The 24,367-nt window shown below is 41.5% G+C and overlaps 1 protein-coding gene across 5 annotated transcripts in view; it reads left to right on the forward strand.

The window, feature by feature from the left end:
* Positions 1 to 24,367, forward strand: part of ripor1 (RHO family interacting cell polarization regulator 1) — a 320,548-nt gene that overhangs the window by 188,688 nt on the left and 107,493 nt on the right. Inside the window, exon 1 of one of the 5 annotated variants that reach the window (XM_078210941.1) lies at positions 21,758 to 21,834. The exons of 3 other annotated variants lie outside the window; for them this stretch is intronic. In XM_078210941.1, the coding sequence (XP_078067067.1) occupies positions 21,813 to 21,834 (22 nt within the window). In that variant the 5' untranslated portion in view covers positions 21,758 to 21,812. Of the gene's footprint in view, positions 1 to 21,757; positions 21,835 to 24,367 lie in introns of those variants that run through there. One more of the 5 variants, XM_078210940.1, reaches the window with a different exon arrangement.

Consider the following 24,367-nt stretch of genomic DNA (forward strand, 5'->3'; position numbering starts at 1 on the left):
GGTAAGCGTTCTCCAAGGCGGCCTTCGCGACACACGACGGCGCAGAGTCGCTGAACAGAAACTGATAGCCAAGTTCCGCACACACGAGGACGGCCTCAACCGGGATATTGGGTTCATGTCACACTATCTGTAACCCCCACAGAGTTTCACTGGCTGTCTTGTCTGGAGACGATACACATCTTTTTAGCCTGTCTTGATGCTCTCTCCACTCACATTGTTTTGTTTCTTAAAGACTTGATTAGTTGTAAGTATTCGCATTCCAACCATTATTCATGTAAATTGAGTCTGTGTCTTTATATGCTCTGTTTGTGAACAGAATTCCCACTCACCTGAAGAAGGGGCTTGCAGCTCCGAAAGCTTGTGTGGCTTTTGCTACCAAATAAACCTGTTGGACTTTAACCTGGTGTTGTTAAACTTCTTACTGTATTGTGGAAACAGCATCTTACAAGTCAGTTGTCAGGAGAAGCTCATCTGTATTCTTGGTGACTTTCCTCATTGTGGATGAGGGATGCATGAGGATTAGACGTCCTTGGCTGAAGTTGACTTGTTTAACGCTTCTCGGCCTTTTGGCTAAGATCAAGTGTAGTTATGCGGATGCTGCACTTGGTTGAAGTCATTGGGTTGCATGTAAGCTTCATATGTTTCATATGAAGCAATTTTTAAAAGCGGTATCTCGGCCTTTTGGCTAAGATGCAAATAAGATCAAGCCTTGGAGGAGGAATTCTCCGCCTACTCCAATCAGCTTGGCTCATGTAGATCAGGCCCAAGACAGGGTAGAGGATTGCATGCCCTGTCTTGTCAGCCTGGATCGGAAATGTCTCAGCTTGTTGAGACTCTGAATTGGACTTGATTTGATTGAATTGGAAAAGTATTGTAAAAAAATGACTTTCAAGCATCGCCATCGTAAGATTTGTCAACAATGTATGTATACAGTGACCATTGCTTATGCAGGATGAGAACAGAACTGAGATAGATGGCAGTTATGCGGCAGCATCTTCTATGATTATAGTGCAATGGGGAAAGGCCACTGTCTTGAGGCCTTTCAGACACAGTACACTGGACTAGAAATTGTGCAGAACCCATCGAGCTGTATGCCTGACATGGAATGGACATTGCAAATATTAAGAATATTGAAATTATGATGAGGCACCTCAGAGTGGGACATTCTGTCTGACGAAAAGTTCAATTTTATTGCACTTTTTTGTAACTTTCAATTTGAAGTGTTTTGTGTTATAGTTTTTAAAGAAATTTAATGAGTAAAATTTATTTTTTGGGGAATAGCTTCAATGATTATTGCAATTTAAAATAATAAGACATTCCAAGGTACTTCACAGGAGTGTTGAGAATCAAAATTTGACATAAAGCCACATGAGATCTTAAAGCAGATGATCAAAAGCTTGGTCAAAGATGCAGGTTTTAAGAAGTTTTTTAAGGAAGCAAGAGAGGTAGAGAGGCAGGGAGTGGGGGAATGGGGTGGGGTGGTGTTCTGGAACTCATGGTAGAAGACTGTAAAAGCATTTGATTTGATTTATTGTCACATGTATTAACATACAGTGTAAAGTATTGTTTCTTGAGTGCTATACAGACAAAACATACCGTTCATAGAGAAGGAAAGCAGAGAGTTCAGAATGTAGTGTTACAGTCATAGCTAGGGTGTAGAGAAAGATCAACTTAATGCAAGATAAGTCCATTGAAAAGTCTGACAGCAGCAGGGAAGAAGCTGTTCTTGAGTCAGTTGGTACGTGACCTCAGACTTTTGTATCTTTTTCCTGACGGAAGGTGGAAGAGAGAATGTCCGGGGTATGTGGGGTCCTTAATTATGCTGGCTGCTTTGCCGAGGTAGCGGGAAGTGTAGACAGAGTCAATGGATGGGAGGCTGGTTTCTGAATAATAAGAGGAAATCAGGCAGCAAAGGGAGAGAGGAACTTGGAGGAAAGGTCCTAAATAAACTGACAGGACTAAAGGCTAACAATGGCCTCAATGATAATGAGGTCTTAAAATAAATGCTTCCGGATAGTGGATGCATTGTCATAATCTTCCAGAATTCCCTAGATTCTGGAAATGTCTCAGTGGATGAGAAAACTGCAAATGTAACGTCCCAATTTGTAAAATGGAGAGAGAGAGTCAGAAAGCAGGAAAATATAGGCTAGTTACCTTTAATATCCATCATTGGAAAAATGCAAGAATCTATCATTAAGTAGATTGTAGCTGGACGTTTAGTAAATAATACAATCGAGCAGAGTCAAGATGGTTTTGTGAAAGGAAATCATTTTTGATGAATCTATTAAGAGTTCTTAATGAACAGATTGGGTGAGGAGGAGCCAGTAGATGTTGTGTATTTTGATTTCCAAAGGGCACTCAATAAGGTGCCAGATAAAAGATGTGTTGCAGATGATACAATAGTATTGATAAGGGATTAGTTGACTAACAGGAAACAGAGTGCTTCATTTTCAGGTTAGCAAACTGAAACTAGTGGAGTGCCACAGGGATCAGGCTGGGGTCTCAAATACTTGCAATCTATATAAGGAAGAAACCAAATGTATTGTTATCAAATTTTCAGATATATGGGAAAGCAATTTGTGAAGTGGACATAAGGGGGGCAATTCTCCCAACAAAAATTCTAAGTGTCGAATTCACAGGAAAACTGGAGTAATTCACATTGGTTTTTTTCAGACTAGAATCTCCCACACTCTTTGCAAAGCAGAGGCCATCAGCACGAATATCGTTAGATTTCAGGGGATGGGGCCTGTTCCCACCCAGGAGGCCTCTGTGTATGCGAGATGTCCCCGAACTGTCAGCCTCTGGTTTGCTGGCCAGTTCGATTGCTGGCCACTCCCGACATTCCTCACGCTCCCCCCCCCCCCCCCCCCCCCCCCCCGCACAGTGCTGACCACTCGGGAGGCAGATGACCATTAGCCCACCCCGATCGCTGGCCTCCCTCCTGCCCCCATCGATCCCAATGCAGAGTGGCAGGTGGGCAGTGCCAAGATGCCCCCTGGGCATGGGCACTTTGCCCCTTGAAGTGCCAGAGCACAGGCTGGCACTGCCAGGGTGTCCATGCCCAGGGGACCCCGATTGTCCCCCCCCTTCACCCCAGTGGGGTCATCCCGACAGTTTCCCAAAAGTGGAGACCTACTGTCAACCCCGCTAGTGAAACACTCTGGCGAGATGGGAGAGATGATGTGGAGATGCCGGCGTTGGACTGGGGTAAACACAGTAAGAAGTCTAACAACACCAGGTTAAAGTCCAACAGGTTTATTTGGTAGCAAAAGCCACTAGCTTTTGGAACAGGCTGTTCCGAAAGCTAGTGGCTTTTGCTACCCAAATAAACCTGTTGGACTTTAACCTGGTGTTGTTGGACTTCTTACTGAGATGGGAGAGGCCAGCAGGCCCAGAGAGTTCAGTCCTGGGCCCACTAATTACATTTAACTTATATTAAAAACAGCTTAAAATCACTTATCTGTCTTCCCGCCAGTTTCCAGCGCAGATCTGACGGCACCAGAAATCTGGCGCTCGGACATGCGCTTGTGGCGGGAACGCATGTGCGAATCCTGTGCATGCCTGGATGTGAGATTCTCCCACCTCGCTGCGCGGCAGGGTGAGAGAATCGCCCTCAAGGAGACTGCAAAGGGACATAGTTTAAGTAAGTGGTCAAAGATTTGGCAGATGAAGTATAATGTGGGAAAATGTGAAGTTGTCCAAGTTGGTAGGATGAATGGAAAAGCAAAATATTTAAATAGAAACTAGAAAATGCTGCAGGACAAAGGGATCTGGATCTCCTCGTACATGAAATACAGAATTAACATGCACATACAGCAAGTAATAAGGAAGCCAAATGGAATGTTCCTCCTTCTTGCAAGTGGGACAGACTGTAAAAGTAGGAAAATCTCACTATAACTGTACAGGACATAGTTGAGATCACACCTGGAATACTGTACGTAGGTTTGGTCTCCTTAAAGGAGGGATATACTTGCATTGGAGACAATTTGGAGAGTGTTCACTCAGATGATTCCAGGACGAAGAGGCTGTCTTGTGAGGAAAGGTCTAGCAGATTGAACCTAAAATCAATGGAGTTTGGAAGAATGAGAGGTAATCTTGCTGAAAAAGATTCTGAGGGGATTTGACATTATAGATGCTGAGAGGATGTTTCCTTTTCTGGAGGGATTTAGTAATCGGGAGTATAGTTTCAGAATAAGGAGTCAACCCTTTAAGATAGAGGTGAGGAGGCCAAAGTTTTTTGCAATTCTCTACCCCAGAGTGCAGTGAAGGCCAAGTCATTGAATCCATTCGAAGCTGAGACAGACCCATTTTTGAACAATGGGGGGGTCGAGGTTTATGGGGAATAGGCAGGAAAATGGAGTTGAGACAATGATTAGATCAACCATGATCTTACTGAATGGCAGATCAGGCTCATAGGGCCATATGGCCTACACTTCCCATTGGAAGGCATGGCTGCCAATGGTGGAGCAATTAAAATAAGGGATGTGCAAGACACCAGGATTAGAGGAAGGCATGTACTTCTGAGGCTTACAGGGCAGGAGCAGTTTGCAAAGATGGGGAGAGGCAAAACCATAGAGCTATTTGAAAGCAAGGATAAGAATTATAAAATTGTGGTGCTGCTTAATGAATACCAACGTAGGTCAACAAGTGCATAGCTGATAAGTGAACAAGACTTGGGGTGAGCTAGGACATGCTGAGCCTTGCATGATTTCAAGATGACGAAGGGCAGATGCAGGAGGCCAGCCGGGAGCAGATCAGAATAGTGAAGTTTAGAGGTAATAAAGACATGGATGCTATAGGAAGATCTCATGCCTGATACCAGCAGAGACAATACTGGGGATCAGGGCTTACCGGTAGTACCCTTTAGGAATGCTTAGATGTGTTCTTTCAGACATGTACATTCGAACTTGTTGTTCTATTTCTGTCGTAAGTTATCACAAAATGATTCTTGTAATACAGGTAACATGTATCATATGATTGCAAGTGAGTGTGACTTAAGAAAGCACCTTTCATCGCCTTGGGATGTCTCAAACATTATTTGCAGCCAATGACATGTTTTTGAGTGTAGTCACTGATGTAATACAGAGAAACATGGGAACCAATTCCAGCCAGGTCCCACAAATAACAATGTGATAGATTGACAGTAAACTTGGTTGAGGAATAAACTGGAGAAATGCTGGGTGAATTTCCCACTCCTCTTCAAATAGTAGTGTGGATATTTTACATCCCCTAAGATTGGGCGGCACGGTAGCACAGTGGTTAGCACTGCTGCTTCACAGCTCCAGGGACCTGGGTTCGAATCCCAGCTCGGGTCACTGTCTATGTGGAGTTTGCGCATTCTCCCTGTGTGGGTTTCCTCCGGGTGCTCCGATTTCCTCCCACAGTCCAAAGATGTGCGGGCTAGGTTGATTGGCCATTCTAAATTGCCCCTTAGTGTCCCGGGATGCATAGGTTAGAGGGATTAGTGGGTGGATATGGGGATAGGGCCTGGGTGGGGTTGGTGCAGACTCGATGGGCCGAATGGCCTCTTTCTGCGCTGTAGGATTCTATGAATACAGCAGAGGCATTGGTTTAATATCTTATCCAGAAGTCAGCACCTCTCACAGTACAGCACACAAGTGTCATCTAGTTTATACGCCCAGATCCCTGGAGTGTGACTTGAGCCTCTACTATCTGATTTCAAGAAGCTACCACTGATAAGTGGGAGGCTATGTTTCTCAATATCCTGAAGATATTTGTATCCAATAGCAGCACGGTGGCACAGTGGTTAGCACTGCTGCCTCACAGCACCAGGGACCCAGGTTCAATTCCCGGCTTGAGTCACTGTCTGTGTGGAATTTGCACATTTTCCCTGTGTCTGCATGGGTTTCCTCTGGATGCTCCGGTTTCCTCCCACAATTCTAGGTTGTGCAGGTTAGATGGATTGGCCATACTAAATTGCCTCTTACTGTCCAAAGATGTATAGGGGAGGTGGATTAAACCATAGTACATGTGCGGGGTTGCAGGGATAGAGTGGAGGGGAGGGCTTGGGTGGGATGCTCTTTCAGAGAGTCGGTGCAGACTTGATGGGCTGAATGGCTTCTTACTGCACTGTAGGGATTCAATGGTAATAATCAGTGGCTTTGCAAACACTCATACCATGATTGCAGATACCAGAATCCCCAAAACGTATCACTGCTGGCTCCTGTATAACACCTGGTAAAGATTCACACTTAACTTTGTAGGGATTGCCAGGTTAAGACTCAGTTATGTCATGCAGTACTTTTGCATTGAGTCTCCTTAAGATTTTTTCAAACATCATTTCAATATCTAGTTCTGTGCTGAGGACACCAATCTTTGAGTTGTCTGAAAACCAACTTTGGCAGTTAATTAGGTGAGAAGCGGTAGATGTGGTTTATATGGATTTTAGCAAGGCGTTCGATAAGGTCCCCCATGCAAGGTTTCTAGAAAAAGTAAGAGGGTATGGGATCCAAGGGGCTGCTGCCCTGTGGATCCAGAACTGGCTTGCCCAAAGGAGGCAGAGAGTGGGTATAGATGGGTCTTTTTCTAAATGGAGGTCGGTCACCAGTGGTGTGCCCCAGGGATCTGTTCTGGGACCCTTGCTGTTTGTCATTTTCATAAATGACCTGGATGAGGAAGTGGAGAGATGGGTTGGTAAGTTTGCCGACGACACGAAGGTTGGTGGGGTTGTGGATAGTCTGGAGGGATGTCAGAAGTTACAGAGGGACATAGATAGGATGCAAGACTGGGCGGACAAGTGGCAGGTGGACTTCAACCCAGATAAATGCGTAGTGGTCCATTTTGGCAGGTCAAATGGGATGAAGGAGTACAATATAAAGGGAAAGACTCTTAGTGCTGTAGAGGATCAGAAGGACCTTGGGGTCCGGGTCCATAGGACTCTGAAATCGGCCCCGCAGGTGGAGGAGGTGGTTAAGAAGGCGTATGGTGTGCTGGCCTTTATCAATCGAGGGATTGAGTTTAGGAGTCCGGGGATAATGATGCAGCTATATAAGACCCTCGTCAGACCCCACTTGGAGTACTGTGCTCAGTTCTGGTCGCCTCATTACAGGAAGGATGTGGAAAAGATTGAAAGGATGCAGAGGAGATTTACAAGGATGTTGCCTGGATTGAGTGGCATGCCTTATGAGGATAGGCTGAGGGAGCTCGGTCTTTTCTCCTTGGAGAGACATAGGATGAGAGGAGACCTAATAGAGGTATATAAGATGTTGAGAGGCATAGATCGGGTGGACTCTGAGGCTTTTTCCCAGGGTGGAAATGGCTGCTACGAGAGGACACGGGTTTAAGGTGCTGGGGGATAGGTACAGGGGAAATGTTAGGGGGAAGTTTTTCACACGGTGGTGGGCGAGTGGAATCGGCTGCCGTCAGTGGTGGTGGAGGCAAACTCAATAGGGTCTTTTTAGAGACTCCTGGATGAGTACATGGGACTTAATATGATGGAGGGTTATAGGTAGGCCTAGAAGGTAGGGAGATGTTCGGCACAACTTGTGGGGCCGAAGGGCCTGTTTTGTGCTGTAGTTTTTCTATGTTTCTAAGTTACACCTGAGCATGGGTTTATGTGCATCAGACCCGACTGAAAATGTCCAGGCTCCTGTTATTGTATCATCTCTGTTTACTCATGACTAACCCTAAAAGGGGTAACTACAGGAAATAATAGAGAACTGGTGGGTTTGATTAGCATGCTGGGCAAGAGATTGGGCATTCCATTACGAGTGCACTTCCATTCTGTAAGTGCAAACTTGAAACATAACTTTGGCACACAGAAAAATTGACTTATTTAGTCATCCTGGCGCTGAACCAGTTGATATATATACATATGTATGTAAAAAAACTTAAAATGTAATCTTAACTGTACATATAAACAAAAAGACCATGGTAGCTTTTCCAGGCTCCCTTTCTACTTCTAGTATAAATCTTTCTTGATTCTTGTGTGTAATCCAGGGTATAAAGATGCAGGCTTAATGTGTATGTATATATAGATGTATACTCACTGCTTTACTGACTAGATTAGGTCATCAGTAGCCACAGCTACCAAGCAACTGCCTTTTTGTTTGTTGAGGGAGTGGTAGGCGATGTTTTTAAGAGATTAGTGCGTTTTTCCTGTGACTGTCTCTTGAATGCTGAAGTTTAAATAGTTTATAATTGCTTCAGGATTTTGGTGTATAATAGAAATCAACTTCCAAGTGGCTGAATTGTATCCGATGACAGTCATGTTGTTGAAGCTACCCTAATTTGTATCTGGAGATGCTTACATGTGCAGTTGTTTGTGACTTCATTGTCGTGCTGGTCTCTGTTCAGTTGGCTAGATATGTTGCGTGCAGTTACCCTCCTTCCTTCATGGAAGAAGAATTCTAACCATTATACTTGCTGACTGCCATGTTTTAGGCCTTTGACAGCCCATAAATTTATCTTTTTATGTTGGGAGACTGAAGCAGTGTTTCTTTGGATGTGTGGCTGAAAGCTGGCCTTGTACAGCTGTGCCTTGATGGTGCCTATGCTGCTGCACCTTGATCCTTGCCCAGTAGTGGTACTGCTGTTAGTTCCAGTGTGGATTATTTGAGTCTTTTGTGTTAACATGAATTTTTATGAACTTTTGACCACCATTGGTTCCTGTAAGCTGAATTTCCCCTCCAACCTAAAAGAAAAACTATCATTACTGTTGTGCCATTTGCCTGTTCATGTGCATTTGGGTGCATGTGTGTCCGAGTGTAAGTGCGGCGATTTGATGCATCTCAGCAGATTTCCAATGTGATAGTATAGTTTAGTCAAGAATCTTGCTTTGATATGGAGACTAATCATCAATTCAGTCTCATTAATAATGTGTGCAAAATTCCAGGAATAAAACTGTTTATAACACTGAAGTCATCTTGTGGTGCATTATATATGGCCATGTTATATAGGTTACTGCTATACTGGCTCTCGCTGTTCATTGCATTTAGCATTAATGTCATGCAGAATGCTGAGTAAAATCAGTATTTTACCCTGGTGGAGAGTCTCTTAATTGAGCAAGATATATTATGTTGTTAATAGAGCCATGGGAGATGTGGAAGAATCCGGATTGGAATTGTACTGAAACACAAGTTAAATGATCTAGGACCATGTGATTTGCTATCTTTGTCAATTCTTTGACTGACAGCTCAACTGAGTGAAGTGTTGTAGTAGTATTGGCTAAATGGAAGATATTGTTTCTGTGGGAATGGTTACTGGCTGAATCAAAACTCGGCATTATTTATCCCTGTTTGAATTTCATTTTTTTGTTAAATCGCTTCAAATACTGACATTTGAATGGTCTAGGTTAGCTTTATGTTATTGTTTTTAAATGGGAAGAAGCTGTTCTGCGAGTCTTCCAGGAAACTAAGTAAAACAAAAGTATTTATGCAGCATCTTTCATGACCCAAAAACATTAAAAAGCACTTTACAGATATTGAGGTATTTTCAAAGTGTGGTTACTATTGTACTATAGAAAACATGGCAGTACATTTAGGGATAGCAAAATCCCACAAGCAGCAATGAATGTGGTAAAGATCAGATTATCTGTTGGGATATTGGTTGAGGAATAAATATTGAACCCCCCTGCTCAATTTGTGTTCTAATAGTGCCATGGGTGTCTTTTTTACATCCACTTAAGAGGGGAAGGAGTGCCCAGTTAAATGTCTATTCCAGAAGATGGCACTTCTGACCATGGAGTATTGCTGCAATACTTGACTGAAGTGCCAATCTTGATGGTGTGCTCCAGTCTCCAGAGTGGGACTTGAACCTGAAACCTTATGACCCGGAGGTGAAAGGGATACCAGCTGAGCCATGGTTGACATCTGAAATTTGGTGTTGTGAAATGTGTTCCCAAAGAATCAAAAGGCTCTGTTCCATATGATGCAAGCAGATACTCTGCACCCTTTTTCCTGGATGTGTGGTGAAAATCCTGCAGGGCAGTTGCAGCTTTTGCTTTTTCTTTGATGTGTCTTCAGGCTTGGTACATTTAATTCAGTTTGCTTGACACATTAGTTGCATGCCTCTCAACATGTAAACCGATTCAGCATCTTGAACCTCATCTTGCCCCAGGCATCATTCAACACTGCTCCAATTCCGGCTCTTTTAGACCAAATGAATTGGCTACCTTGTTCTGAGTAAAATCACAAAACATGTTGCTGAACAACAGCTAAAATTAAGCATGGATCTCTCATTGTGGGAGCTAATATTGGTTCTTTCTTCACACCAAGTTTTCTGAATTCTATGTTCCTTTTCATTCCTCTGCCTTTTAATCTTTCTAACCCTCGAGGCTGTTATTATTGGATGTCATGCCCTTTGAGAGAGTGAGTGATTGGATAGCATATACTCCCTGAGGTCTATAGTCTGTACTGCTGTAGTGCTATGTCAATTGTAAACCCTTGGCTGCAGGGCAAGGGTCAACATAAGCCATTCAGAAAGACTGGTTTGTGCTGAAAGATGCTCACTGCTTGTCTGAGCGCTGAGTTTAACATTGAATGAGTCAACATGTTGACTCATTCAAAGAGCGGTTATCTCAGCACATCTCCCTGTTGTGAGCTTGTATTAATTTATTTGGAATAACCCATGAATCGCAGGTTATAAATACCAGACTTGCATAACCCTGCTTCTGGGGAAAAAATGGATGCCTTCCACCTATTCTTTGAGCTGCCCAACCCTTTCCCTTTCCTGCATCCCTCCCTCCAATGACCCTTTTGAATAGAATTATCAAATTCCCAGTGGAAACAAAACAAAGCAATTGCTCAGGATTTGGCTGAAGCTGGAAATGATTGGTGCCTGAAGGAAAAAGGTTGATCTGTGAAAAATTGAGATTTGATATTTTACTCACTGTTCTAATGTCTAAAAATGATGTAGCCTTATATGTTGTGTGGGAGGTTAACCTTTTTTTCTGTTCCTCCGTGGTCAGAAGCTGCCTTCTGAAGAAGGTATTTGGTTTTGATATTGTGTGGTGGCTTTCAGTATCTAAAGAAATGGAAAAAGAAAATCTTCCAAGTTCTGATTCCCTTTTTCCTGAGCTTCCCCTGTATCAGGTTATCATTTCCAACCAAGAAAGCTGATGGTAGCACTTTGTATTTCTGTCACAGGAGAGCTGTATGCAGATTCCTTGCATTTACGTTCCTAAATCAGCTCCTCAATCCCAACGAATGTAGCTGTTGACGCATGAAAATGTTCCCATGTGTGGGAACTTTGCACAGGGCCATAACCTGCTCTGTGTCTGATATATTCGCGTTCTTCAGCTACTGTGCTATCTCTCAATTGTGATGAAACGGGTCAGGATCGCAGGTGTGCAGTGTAGTATGATGGCCTGAATACTGATTGGCTCACATGCTACCATTCTTGAGTTTGAACCAAAAAGAAAAATACTTGCATTTATATAGCCTCATGACCTTTGGAGCATCCCAAAGTGCTTTATAATTGACAAAGTACTTTCTGAAGTGCTATCATCGTTGTAGTTGAGGAACCAATTGCTTCACAGCAAGCTCCAACAAATAGCAATGTCACAATGATCAGCTAACCTATCTTTTAGTGATGCTAGTTGAGAGGTGGACGGCCAGGTCATCAGACACAACACCCCTGCTATTCATAGAATCCCTACAGTTCAGAAGGAGGTCATTCGGCCTACTGAGTCGGCACCAACTCTGACAAAGTATCTTACCCAGGCACTCTCCTCCACTCTTTCCCTGCAACCACACACATTTACAATGGCTAATTCATCTAACGTATACACCTTGGGACATTAGGGGCATTTTTCTTACCATAGTCAAAACACTTGACCTGCATATCTTTGGGCTGTGGGAGAAAGCTGGAGGACTCGGAGGAAACTCACGCAGACACTGGGAGAACGTGCAAACTCTACACCGACCGTCACCCGAGTGTTAACCACTACGCCGCCCATTGGGATGGAATCTTTTACATCCATCTGAGGGGGCAGACGGGGGTTTTAACATCTAATTCAAAGGACCTCAATTCAGGTGCAGCATTCCCCCAGTGCTGCACTTGTCAGCCTAGATTATGTGCTCAAAATTGAGACTTAAACCCACTATCAGCAGGAATGCGAATACTGAGTCAGTTAACACCTGTTTCAGTAAGTTCCAGTAGGAGATGGGCTGAAGTCTGGAACATGGAGGTGACGAATGCTGTGCAGAGCAGTTGTTTTTTTTCAAAAGATTGGTGCAGCTAATGAATTTACAAACAATTATGTTTATTAAAATTACATCCAAACTATCAAGCCTGCACACATCATAGCGATACCAACCCTTCCTTCAATAGAAATTTGCAGTCCAGCAAAAAAAGAGGAAAAATAATCTACATAGAAATTGAGAAAAGATCTGTAGCCATCCGCTTAGCAGCAAGACCAGGAAACTATTTTCTATTCCACATTGCAGTGATTCTGAAGCAGAGTGCGCAGCACTTGGTAAGAGGGCATTAAACAGATGGCAAGAATTGCTGCTTTCTCCGTAGCCATACCCTTCTTATAAACCAGCATTTTTGCTACTTTTTTGTGCATTAGATTAACAACACATGCAGCCACAATGGTGACCTCCTCATGGAGGTGGAATACTCATCATATATTAGCATACCACCCACCTAAACATCCACAAAATCAGTACATCTGCCCAGAAGAGCGCCAATAGGAAATAACCCTAGCCATTCTGGACCGATGGATGCCACCAGATGATTTGCAGGACAAAATGAAAAATTCCTGTAACTGGCCGTTGGAGATTGGGGATGAGGCCAATGGGCGTTACTGAATTATAACATGAATAAATGTATTTTATTTAAAGAAAAAGCAGAGTTGCAATAATATTAGTAATAGCATGACGACCCATTGCTGCATCTGGCATTAGTGAAAAGAAATGAGTTTTGGAAAATGTAAATATTTGTACAATTTTTGGAAACCTTTAAGTTACACAGCTAGATGAAACTGGCTACAGCAGTTTGATTCAAAGAAGGCCCCTATCAGGAAATTTGATCTTACTCAAAGATGTTATACAAATGCAAAGCTACCTTTAAAATATGCTCAGTTTGAGATTAGCCCATGGTTTTATTTCAATTCTATGATCATAAGACTATAAAATAGTAAGTAATAGGAGCATGAATAAGTCATTCAGCTCACTCTGCCATTCATAAGACTATCACCGATCTAATTGTGCCCTTAACTCCCTTGTCAATCTAATATCTATCTAACCCAGCCTTGAATATATGGGGAAGAGAATTCCAAAGACTAATGCCCTTAAGTGAAGAAAGTCCTCCTCATCCTAATCTTAAGTGGTTGACCCCTTATTTTTAAACTATGCCCCCAATTCCAGATTCCCCCATTAGAGGAAACATCCTACATCCACCTTGTCAAGCCACCTAAGGAGATTTAATGTTTTAATAAGATCACCTCTCATTCTTCTGAACTCCAAATTGCAGTAAGTTACCATTGTTACTGACACAAGAGAGACCGGTAAACTGTACTTCTTTCCTCTCTCCAACTGCCATAATGGGTATAGGCTTTCCAGATGCGACAACACCTTTATCCCAGTAATCAGCCTCACGAACCGTCTCTAAACTGCAAGCATATTCCCCTTAAGTAAGGAGACCAAAATGTTACACCATACTCAAGGCACAGTCTCACTAATGTCACATACAGTTGAACCAAAACTTGCATGCTGTGATACTTTATATCCTTTGCAACAAAGCTCAACATTTATTTACTTTCCTAATTACTTGGTGTACTTGCATATGAACTTTTTGTGATTCATGTGCAGGGACACCCAGGTTCTTGTGTACTGTAGTATTCTACAGTCCTATTTAAATAACATTCTGTTTTTCTGTTCCTGCCATAGTGGACAACCTCCTATTTTCCCATGTTATTCTTGCATCTGTTGGGTTCCCCCCCCCCCCACTCCATCTACCTATATTAAAGTCCCTTTGTATCCTCCTCACAACTTAATTTCCTACGTATCTTTGTAATGTCAACAAATTTGGCTACAATACACTCTTGACCTTTCATCCAAGTCATTAATACAGACCATAAATAGTTAAAGCTCCAGCACTGATCACTGCAGCACTCTAATAGTTACATTTTGCCAACCCTAAAATGATCTGTTTATCTTGGTTCTGTTTCCTGTTAGATAGCCAATCTGTCCATGCTAATATAACTTCCCCCAGCACCACGTGCTCTTATCTTGTGTAGTAACCTTCTATGTGGCACCTTATCGAATGCCTTTTGGGAATCCAAATACATTGCATCTTCTGGTTTCCCCTTTATCTACCATGCTTGTCGCATACTCCAAGAACTGTAATAAATTTGTCAAATGCTATTTCCCTTTCACAAAAGAATGTGTTATCTGGCTGATAGAATCATGGTTTTCTAAATATGCTGCTGCTACCTCAATAATGGATTCTAACATTTCCCCAATGACAGATGTGACTAAATGGCCTATAGTTTCCTGCTTTACATCATACAATACAAATTTTGCTTTCTGTCTCCTGCCTTAAATTGCAGTGTTACATTTGTAGTTTTCCAATCTGCTTGACCTTTCCAGAATTCAGATAATTTTGGCAATTTATAGCATTCACTCTCAATATCTTTGCAGCCACTTATTTTAAGACCCCACGATGAAGGCCATCAGATCCAGGAGACTTTCCAGTCTTCAGTCTCACTAGTTTCCCCCCATTACATTTTTCTTAATTATTTTAAATTCCTCCCTCCCATTTTACCTCTTGATTTTCTACTATTTTGGGATGCTTTTAGTGTCTTCTACTGTGAAGACAGATACAAATACTTGTTTAAAGTATCTGCCATTTTCTTATTTCCTGTTAATTCCAAAGACACTCGACCTAAGGGAATAATGTTTACTTTGGCTATTCTCTTCCTTTTTGTATACTTGCAAAAGCTTTTATTGTCTGTTTTTATATTTCTTACTAGTTTTTTCTCATGCTTGAATTTCATCATTGCTGGATTCTAAATTTTCCCAATCTTCTGGCCTACCGTTAATCTTTTAGCATTGTACATTTCTTTCGATTTGATATCATCATCAACTTCCATAGTTGGTGCAGCCTTCTTGTCTTTTCTCTCTCTGTGGAATGTATCCTTGTGAAATATGAAAAATCTATGCAGTGACTGCCACTGCTTCTCTACCTTTTAACATATTTTCCCATTTCAAATTAGCCAACTCTGTTTTCATTTCATTGTAATTGCCTTTATTTACATTTAAAATACTAGTTTCAGATCCATTTTCCTCATCCTCAGATGGAATGTGAAATTCTGTAATGTTATGATCACTCTTGCTGAGAGGATGCTTTATTATGAGGCCAGTAATTAATCCTGTCTTGATGCATGTTACCAGGTCAAAAACATTCTGTTCCCTGGTTGGTTCCAGAAGGTATTCTTCTAAGAAACTGTCCCGGATACACACCATGAACTCATCTTCCAGGCTACTCTTGCTAATTTGATTAATCCAATCCTTATGAAGATTAAAATCTCCCACGATTATTGTAGTATGTTTCTTACAAGCCTCTATTATTTCTTGATTTATGCTCTGTCCTACAGTGTAGCTATTGTCGGGGAGCCTACAATGTAGCTACTGTTAGAGAGCCTATAAATTATTCCCACCAATGACTTTCTTTGCTATTTCTTATCTTAACCTAAACTAATTCTACATTTTGATCCTCTAAACCAAGCTCATTTCTCACTATTGATCTCATCCTTTATCAGCAGAGTCAGCTCACCCCCTTTCCCTTCACTCCTGTCTTTTCAAAATGTTAAATTTGCTTGAACATTCAAATCTCAACTGTGGTCACTTTGCAACCATGTCTCTGTAATGGCTATCATCATACACATTTATTCCCATTTGTGCTATCAATTTTCCATCCTGTTACAAATACTGCATGCATTCAGATAAATAAGCTTTTATTTCTGTCTTTTTACCATTTTTCCCTACTGTCCTTATTTGTTCGTGCACTTGTATATTCTCCTTTCCTTCTTCCCTATGTACTCCATGAATCATATGTTTTGTATGTATAGCACACAAGAAACAATACTTTTCACTGTGTCCCAATACATGTGGCAATAATAAACCAAATCATATTTATATGCTTTGTCCCTTCCTATCACACTGCAGTTATCATTGCCTGCATTGCTACTCTGGATTATTGTCTTGCTCTTTTTCTACAGCATTCCAACCTCTGTGTTCTCCAGCTCAAAAATGTTTGCCTTTAAATATGGTGCTCTCACCTAGTCCTGGGACCCCCCTCGCCTCTATATTACGCAACGTTTGCAGTTCTATCCCTGCTGTCCAATTTCTCCTTTGAAACTTGGCATGCTAGACAGTCTCACAAGTTTCTAAAACTAGTTATTTGGCAGTGATTTAACTTGCCTCCTGCCGTCAGTTATTTTTCTCTTTGTATAAAAGGCTCTGTATCAAGTTCCTAACTGGATAAAACACATTTTCTGTCTGCTTTTTAATTGAAAGTTCAAAGCACAGCATGTTAGGTCACTATGCAATGCCATGACAATCTGGAACTCCAGTTTGTCACCCTTTCCCATCCCCATGCTGTGGTGTTTCTGATCTTGGCACCTTCCACTGCAGCGTGAGTCAATAGAAACAGATGGAGTTCCATGAATTTTGTTGGAAGGTGGCTTAAGAGAGAGGAGAATTGTCCCTGAGTCTCTGACAAATTGGTTCAGGGGAATGACTTTGCTGCAGAGTGAAGAATAGCCTACATGTTGCATTGGCTTTGAGCTGAAAGGGAGTGGAGAGAGAACTTGCATTTCAGGTTCTAAGCATGATTGTGTGTGTGCAAGCCGACTGTTTTTCTCTCTCTGCATTTATAATGTCGCCCTTTAAATAAATGGTGCGTGGGTTTAAAATCTGTTCTGTGTCAGTGATGCCCTCTGTGGAAAGTTGGCATTAACTGATTTCAGCTGATGTTCATCTTCAGAATCAGGTGCCTCTTGCCTCTAAATTCTACAATGGGCCCAAAAGCTGCAGGTGGAACTCACAACACTGGCTGAGATTGGCTACCATAACAACTAGGAATTAAAGCTGAGACCATTTCTAACCTATCTGGTACATTACCTCAGCAAGTGATGTATCTAACCATTGGGTTATGAGAACTATAATTTCTTAGAACTTACACTCGTTTAGCTATAAGTAAGTTGCCAGTGCTGGCTGATGTGCACAAAATTAATTAAATTGTAACCGATAAAGAAACCATACTCAGTGGATGGGGACTGCAGAGATGTACAAGTGGTTGGCCCTGTTGTCAATCCAAGCATTGCTTATTGTAGTTCAATGGTAGTACGGCTTTGGGACTATTCCTATCACACACAGCTATGGTGTCTAATATTTGTAGTTCTTGCGGGGAAGGGGATGGGGTTAATGGCATTATGTGCACTTGATTCTCTTGAACAATGATGACTGCTGCAACTACTAAACCAGGCTTTTATTTTCAAATTATCAAAGTTACTTTACAGAAGGGTCAATTAATCACTTTCTTTATTGTTTTGGGCCAATTTAAATATTGTGCAGCCTGCATGGGATCAGAGTGTTTTCTTCAGTCTTGTGCACACTGGCACAGCTGCAGTATTTTACAAAGGCACTGTTTTACTGTGGCCAACAAAATTGAATGCTCCAGTAACTGGGACTACAGTGCTGCTGACAATTTATTACACTATGCGTTGTGCCTTCTATCTGGTGATTAAGAATTGTATGTCTTCCTTTAAATTTTTAAAATACATGTCTTTGATTTAAAGACAGATGTACTATTCTCCAGCTGAAGAGATGGACAGGTGGCTTGTTCCTCAGATTTGGCGTTACCATTCATAACTGATCCAATAGGAATGCAGAAAACCAGGCCGTAGCTGACTTGCCCTCCAACCTTCTCTTTCTCGCGTCTTGTACCCCCTCCTGCCAAAGAAAGCACTGCTTGAGGGATTTGACATTTGGAGAATATCTTCCCATCATACCCAATATGATGATTGATCTTGGAAAAAGTTGCAACATTGCAAGTTAATTTGTTCTTTGTTGCTCTGTATATCTAATCTTGGCTTTGTATCAGATCCTGTACATATCAGCTGATAGAACTTCATTTTACACAGACCTGGTCTCTAATGCCAGTTGCTTGCCTATGGTGTGCAGTGAAGATTTTTTCTGTTGGGTTCAATTTGCTGCAACAAACAGGGCTCTTGAATAAAATATTTACACTGCATATTGTGTTGCAGTATGAAGATTGGTATAAAAAAACTGTATGAACACATGTATTCCGGCATGAAAGAAGTTCACTATTAGCCAGTTTACAAAGGGATCTCCTATTCTGTTGATGTTTTATTGATTATCATGCTCAGGGAATTTTGATTAGGCTTGGTTGGCTCAGGGTATATCTAGTCACTGGCATATGATGGGCTTTTCAGCATTTGGAATGATGTGTTTTTTGTCTCCTCAGAGATGGTTTGTCTTCCTGCAGTGAGTTCAGTTAGTTATAGCTTTGGTGAAATTTATCTTGCATGGACAGCTGACTGCTGAATGTCCAGTTTTGTTATTTAAATCGAGCATTATTGTATCTCACTTTTGTTGCGATGCACTTTAACGTACTTATAGTATTGAACAAGGTTAAAATGATGGGTTGCTTTCACAATGAGCAAACCAGAACACACATTTTATAACTCCAGAGGATCAGTTTATTCAAGCCTGCGATGAAAGTTGCTTGTTTTTACCTTGTGCAGTGAGATTGCGTGCATTCTTTCAAATTATTAGATGTTCATTTACTTAACCAAGAGCAAGAGCTAGAAGATTTGCCTGTACATAAATAACCTTGAAATGGTAGTTGACAATTTCAGAAGGGGAGATTATTACTACTAGTTTTAAGTGAAGTCCCAAATTGGCAATGATTAAGTCTATGAAAGATTGCTGCACAAGTTTAGGGAATGGATATCAAAAATAAAACCTATTTCAAATAAAGAATTAGCTCAAGAGTAAACAGCAAATACTTTTTGTGGGACTGATGTCTGGCTTTGGGAAAATACTGAATGGGAGAGCAGTTTACGATTGGTGCTGTGGTCCATATTAGTCCCAATCTAAAATAAAAAAATGTGGAAGAAGCACGGCAAGTCATTCAGTATCTGTGGAGCAAGGAAAACAGTTAATGTCGACAACCTTTCATCAGAACAGGAAGAAATTAGAGATTTAACTGCCCTGACTTGGAAATCTCTCACTACTACTTCATCACTGGGTCAAAATTCTGGAACTCGCTACCCAACAGTACCTTGGGAGTACCTCACATGGTTTGCAAAGGTTCAAGAAGATGGCTCACTGCTGCCTTCTTGAGGGCAGTAAGGATAGGCAGTAAATGCTGGCCTTGCTTGCCACATCCAGTGAATACAGTTTTCAAAACATTTTTTAAGACTGTGCAGAACTGAAGGAAAAAGAAAGGAAGGGTAGGCCTGTGATAGGATGGAGGACAAGAAAGATAGGTTAACAAAAGGGATGGATGATGGTGCAAAGCAAAAGGAAGTGCTAAAAGGACAAGTAAATAAGCAAACGATTTGTGAATGGCAACAACAATTATCAGCGGTCAAAGAAAATGGGAGCAATGCTTATGATCTGAGGCCGTGGAACTTAAAAGTAAAGGTTGTAAGTGCCTGTCTGAGGTATGAGATGCTGTTCTTCAAGCATCCAATGAAGTTAATTACATAGAACCTAGAACATTACATTCAAACAGTTTGGGAGACCTCAGAAAAGAGAGGTCAGAGTGGAGAGGAGCAGTGCATTAAAATGATAGATAACCAAAAGCTCAGGTTCATGCTTTTGGACTGAACAGGGAAATTAAGAAAGTGATAACCCAATCTGTGTTTGGTCTCACCAGTGTGAACACTGGAGCCTGTTTGTTAGATGCAGCCAAAATCATTGTGCAAAGGAATTAAGTGCACATGTTGCCACCAATGCACCCTACCTCCAGAACTACAGAGATTAATAGCCTGTTTCAATGGCCTCCTGTGATAGGAATAGTCCCAAACTACCATTGAACTACAATAAGCAATGCAGCACAATGCCAGGGCAACGGGATCAACCATCACCAGTACATCTCTGCAGTCCCCTTCTTCTGAATATAGTTTCTTTATCAGTTATAACTTAATTTTGTGCATATTAGCCAACACTGCCAGCATAATTATAACGAAATGAGTATTCATGGAAGAAGTACAAATAAATTGCTTTTATGGCTGAAAGGAGTGTTTGGACTCCAGATGATGGGAAGGGAGTAGATGAAAGGGCAGCTGTTGTATCTCCTGAATTTGGTACCAGAGGAACAAGAGGTATGGGGAGAATTTGGGAGTGGATCAGAGTGACAGGAAGAGAACAGTTTCTTTCGAATGCTGAAAGGGTAGGGGGAGATTTGTTTGGAGGCGTCACACAGGTGGTGGTGGCGGCATGGGATAGGATGTTCAGTTAAATGTGGGTGATCGGGATAGGGGGGCAATCCTATCATGGTTCTGGGAGGGAGGGGAAAGGGTGTTCATAATTTGCATACATAGCAATCTCTCTCCTCCATTGTTGCTAAATTATCAGATTGCTTATCCAACATTCCATATTGGATGAGCAGAAGTTTCCTCCACGAAAATATTAGGAAGACTAAAGCTACATTAGTCCCCACTCCAAACTTAATTCCCTTGCTACCAACTCCAATTTCCACTTCCTATAACCTTTTTTTATTCGTTCATGGGATGTGGCCATTGCAGGCTGGGTCAGCGTTTATTGCCTGCCCATCCCTAAATGCCCTGTTTCAGTTCATCTGTTGCTGAAACTCTCATTCATGCCTTCATTACCTCTAATCTTGACTACTCCAAGCTGGTCTCCCACAATTTTCTCTCCATCAGCTTGAGGTCATCCAAAAACTCTGATGCCCATGTCTTGGCTCACAGTCAGTCCCATTCCCCTATCATCTCTCTATTTGCTAACAAGACATTGGCTGCCAGAAAACAATGTCTTGATTGTAAATTATCATTGAGGCCATGGAGGGATTTGGAAACAATCTCCCTATCTCTATAACCCCCCAGCCCCACCACAGTCAAACTATCTGCATTCCTCCAAATTTGGCCTCTTAAGCATTCCTGATTTCCATTACTTCACAGCCAGTGAGTGTGTCTTCGGTTGCCTAAGACGTAATGCTGTATTACATTAAAGCTGCTATATAAATAAAATTGTTGATTCAGTGCAATCATCGGTGGCATGAAATTATAGAAGGACCTAGGTGAAATTTTCAGATGAATAGATCTATGCTAGGTAATACACAAAGTAGACAAGTGTAAGATATTTGAGCTTGGAAGAAGTAAAGGAGGGAGAAGCAATTTGGGGGAGACAGTGAATGGTAATCTCCCTGGACTAGTATTCCAGAGGCCTAGGCAATGCTCTGGGGTCATGGGTTCAAATCCCATCAAGGCAGCTGGAGGAATTTAAATTCAATTAATTAAAATCTAGAATTGAAAGCTAGCCCCAGTAATGGTGACTAGCATGTTGATCGTTGGAAAAATCTGTCTGGTTCACCCTTTCAGGAAGGAAATCTGCCATCCTTGACTAGTCTGGCCTATATGTGACTCCAGATCCACAACAATGTGGTTGATTCCGAGCAAGCCAATCAGTTCAAGCGCAGTAAATGTTGGCTTTGTCTTTGACTCCCGCATCCTGTAAATGAATTTTAAAAATGACCTGTTACTTTTCATTGAGTTTCCTTTTGCGGTTTCATCTCATTCAAAGAGAATGTTAACCTTCCAGCAGCAGGAAGTTTGTACATGTGCTTGACCATGAATGGTATCAGGCTATCAACAAGGTTAGTGATCAGATGAAAGTGTCTTGGCTAACTTTACAATCTAATTATTCCTTTCTAACGCAGAAAAACTGAAACCAAACCTTTGCTCCTGCCAAGTCAGATAAATTGGGTTTACACGCCGGTCTTGTACATGTATAAATAGTACTGGGTCACAACATAAACTTTGAACTCCAGTGATTCTGCTTCTGACAGTACCAGCATTCTTTAGAATGTTCCTACATATGTGACCTGTGATCTCCTCCCAAGATGTTTCCTCGAATGGAAATAATTTGGTGAAAGCTGTTCGTTAACCCTGAGGACTGCAGTGGGATGTTTGCAGGACTAAGATGGAACCCGGTCTCTCTCTGGCAGGATGGATTCTCTCTCAGTAAATTTTCATTACCCCAAAGACTACAGGAAGATTATTATGGGCAGTTTTTCCCCCTAGTGGATTAATACATCAAGATTTCCTGTCGTTTTTATGCAATTAAACCTTGCATAATGTGCATTAGTTTTGCTGTCTGATTTACTTGGGGCATGTTTTTAGTGATGTGAAATTATTTCTTTTGGTTTCTGCCTTGAGTAGTTTTCCCCTGTTCTTCATAAACATTTTCTCTGATAATTCAGTGCTGCTGGGTTTCTTGCAAAGCTCTATTGGGGCAGGCTGATGGCTTTGCCTTCTCACATTTCCACAACTCTGTAAGCACCAAAATAAATGCCATGTTTGATGCATTGTAACATTGACACCTCCACATACAAGTTGGCACTGATGTTCCAGAACTTGCCAGTTACTGACTGTTGCATATGTTTGCAACAGAATTGATTTGTGGGGGTCCTAAGAAGAGATAGGAAAGGGACAAATACACTTGTCTGTGTGTTAACTGATAGCAATTGTAAATTCATTCATTCATGCATGCACACACACACTTTGAATGCAGAAGGCTGTGTCTGTGCTTGATGCCTGCCCATACTTGAAGGCCAGCGGTAAAACTGTGGCCTCACAGCACTTAATCTTCAGAACAAAAAGGTGTGATGGCATAAACAAGGTGTGGGCTTTTGAAATGTTTTTTTTGTGTTTAGTAAATAGCTGTCTTCTAGAACTCAACTCTGCTGTTAATAGTGAGACTTCAGTGCAGCATGAGGTTAAAATGAATAATGTTTTTTCTGAGCTCTGCTGGGGAGAAGGTACAAAATGCAGATGTTTCTGTGCTGTGGTGAGTCATTAGCTCTCTAATGTTTCTGACATTCAATCTTGAGAATCATTGGAGAGCAAGTGAAGCTGAAGAATACGAGTCATTCTTCAGCTGTAATTATAAACTAACAGGTTAACTCCGGTTCAACGTCTTTAAAACCACAGATCTTTTTTCAAATTTTCAACTCAATAAACATTTCTGTGGATAAATGCACATTCTGATCGCTATGGTGCAGACATTTAGTGTTTTTTCAAAATTGAAACTTTGTGTCTGCTACCTCCTTTGACGTGCTGCATTTACCCATTTACACAGGCAATGAGAAAACTGCATAAGCCGTGATGATTCAAACGTGTCACTTTTGGAAATCTCTCCTCAGCCAAGTCTTGTCATCTTCAGCTCTGATTTCAACTTGGTTCATCTAGTATTGCTGTACTTGGTGTCAAATTCTAAACTTCTCATTTGACCAATATCACTCAACCGGGTGAACTGAATTGGCTCCTCTTTAAGCATATTGAAGAATAATGGGGAGGGAATTCAAGTTTGAGTGTATAGAGCAGGAGGGAGTGCGGGGGAGACACAAAGCTAAGTATATAGCAAAAATGTTTTCCCTAATTGACCATGGGTTTTTGATGTCGTCTTTTTTGGTCTCTGCTGGGAGACCACATCTTGACATGTAGGGAATAGGGAGTCTCCTGACATGATGCAGGAAGCATTACAGCAATGTGAAATAGGCTAAATAGACCTCTCCAGCATTTGAGTGCTCAGAAGTTCGAGTTCATTCCCAGTTTTTGGATTTTAGGTTCCACTTAGATATCAAGAAATGAGTGTAAATAATCTTAATGATTGTGTGTAAAACTGTTTTATTTTACACAACTTCATTCATTAAGAAATGTCAAACTTCACTGCTAGATTTTATGAAAAGAGAGAACAGTTTCTATTTCTGTAATGTCTTCGCGTTCTTGGGATATCTCCAAGTCCTGTGTTTCCAGTGAGTGATTTTTGAACTGTAGCCTCTTTATGTAGAGAAATCAAACCTACAAATTAGGAGCAGAGAGATAAGCCACTCGGCCCCTCAAGCCTGCTCTGCCATTCAATAAGATCATGGATGATCTGATTGTAATTTCAACCCCAGATTCCTCCCTACCCTGATAACTCCTTGTTAATCAAGAATCTATTTAGTCCTGCCTTAAAAATATTCAAAGATTCTGCTTCCACTGCCTTGAGGAAGAGAGTGCCAGAGACACTCACCCCACTGAGTGATGGGGAATATTTTCCAGGGACTGAGAGGTCTCTCTGCACAGCTTTGATTAGTTAACAAGATCCTCTCAAACAGACAGATGTGGCCTTCAACTAATATCTCA

The sequence above is a fragment of the Mustelus asterias genome, chromosome 4 (genome assembly GCF_964213995.1).
Source record: "Mustelus asterias chromosome 4, sMusAst1.hap1.1, whole genome shotgun sequence".
Classification (NCBI taxonomy): Eukaryota; Metazoa; Chordata; class Chondrichthyes; order Carcharhiniformes; family Triakidae; genus Mustelus; species Mustelus asterias.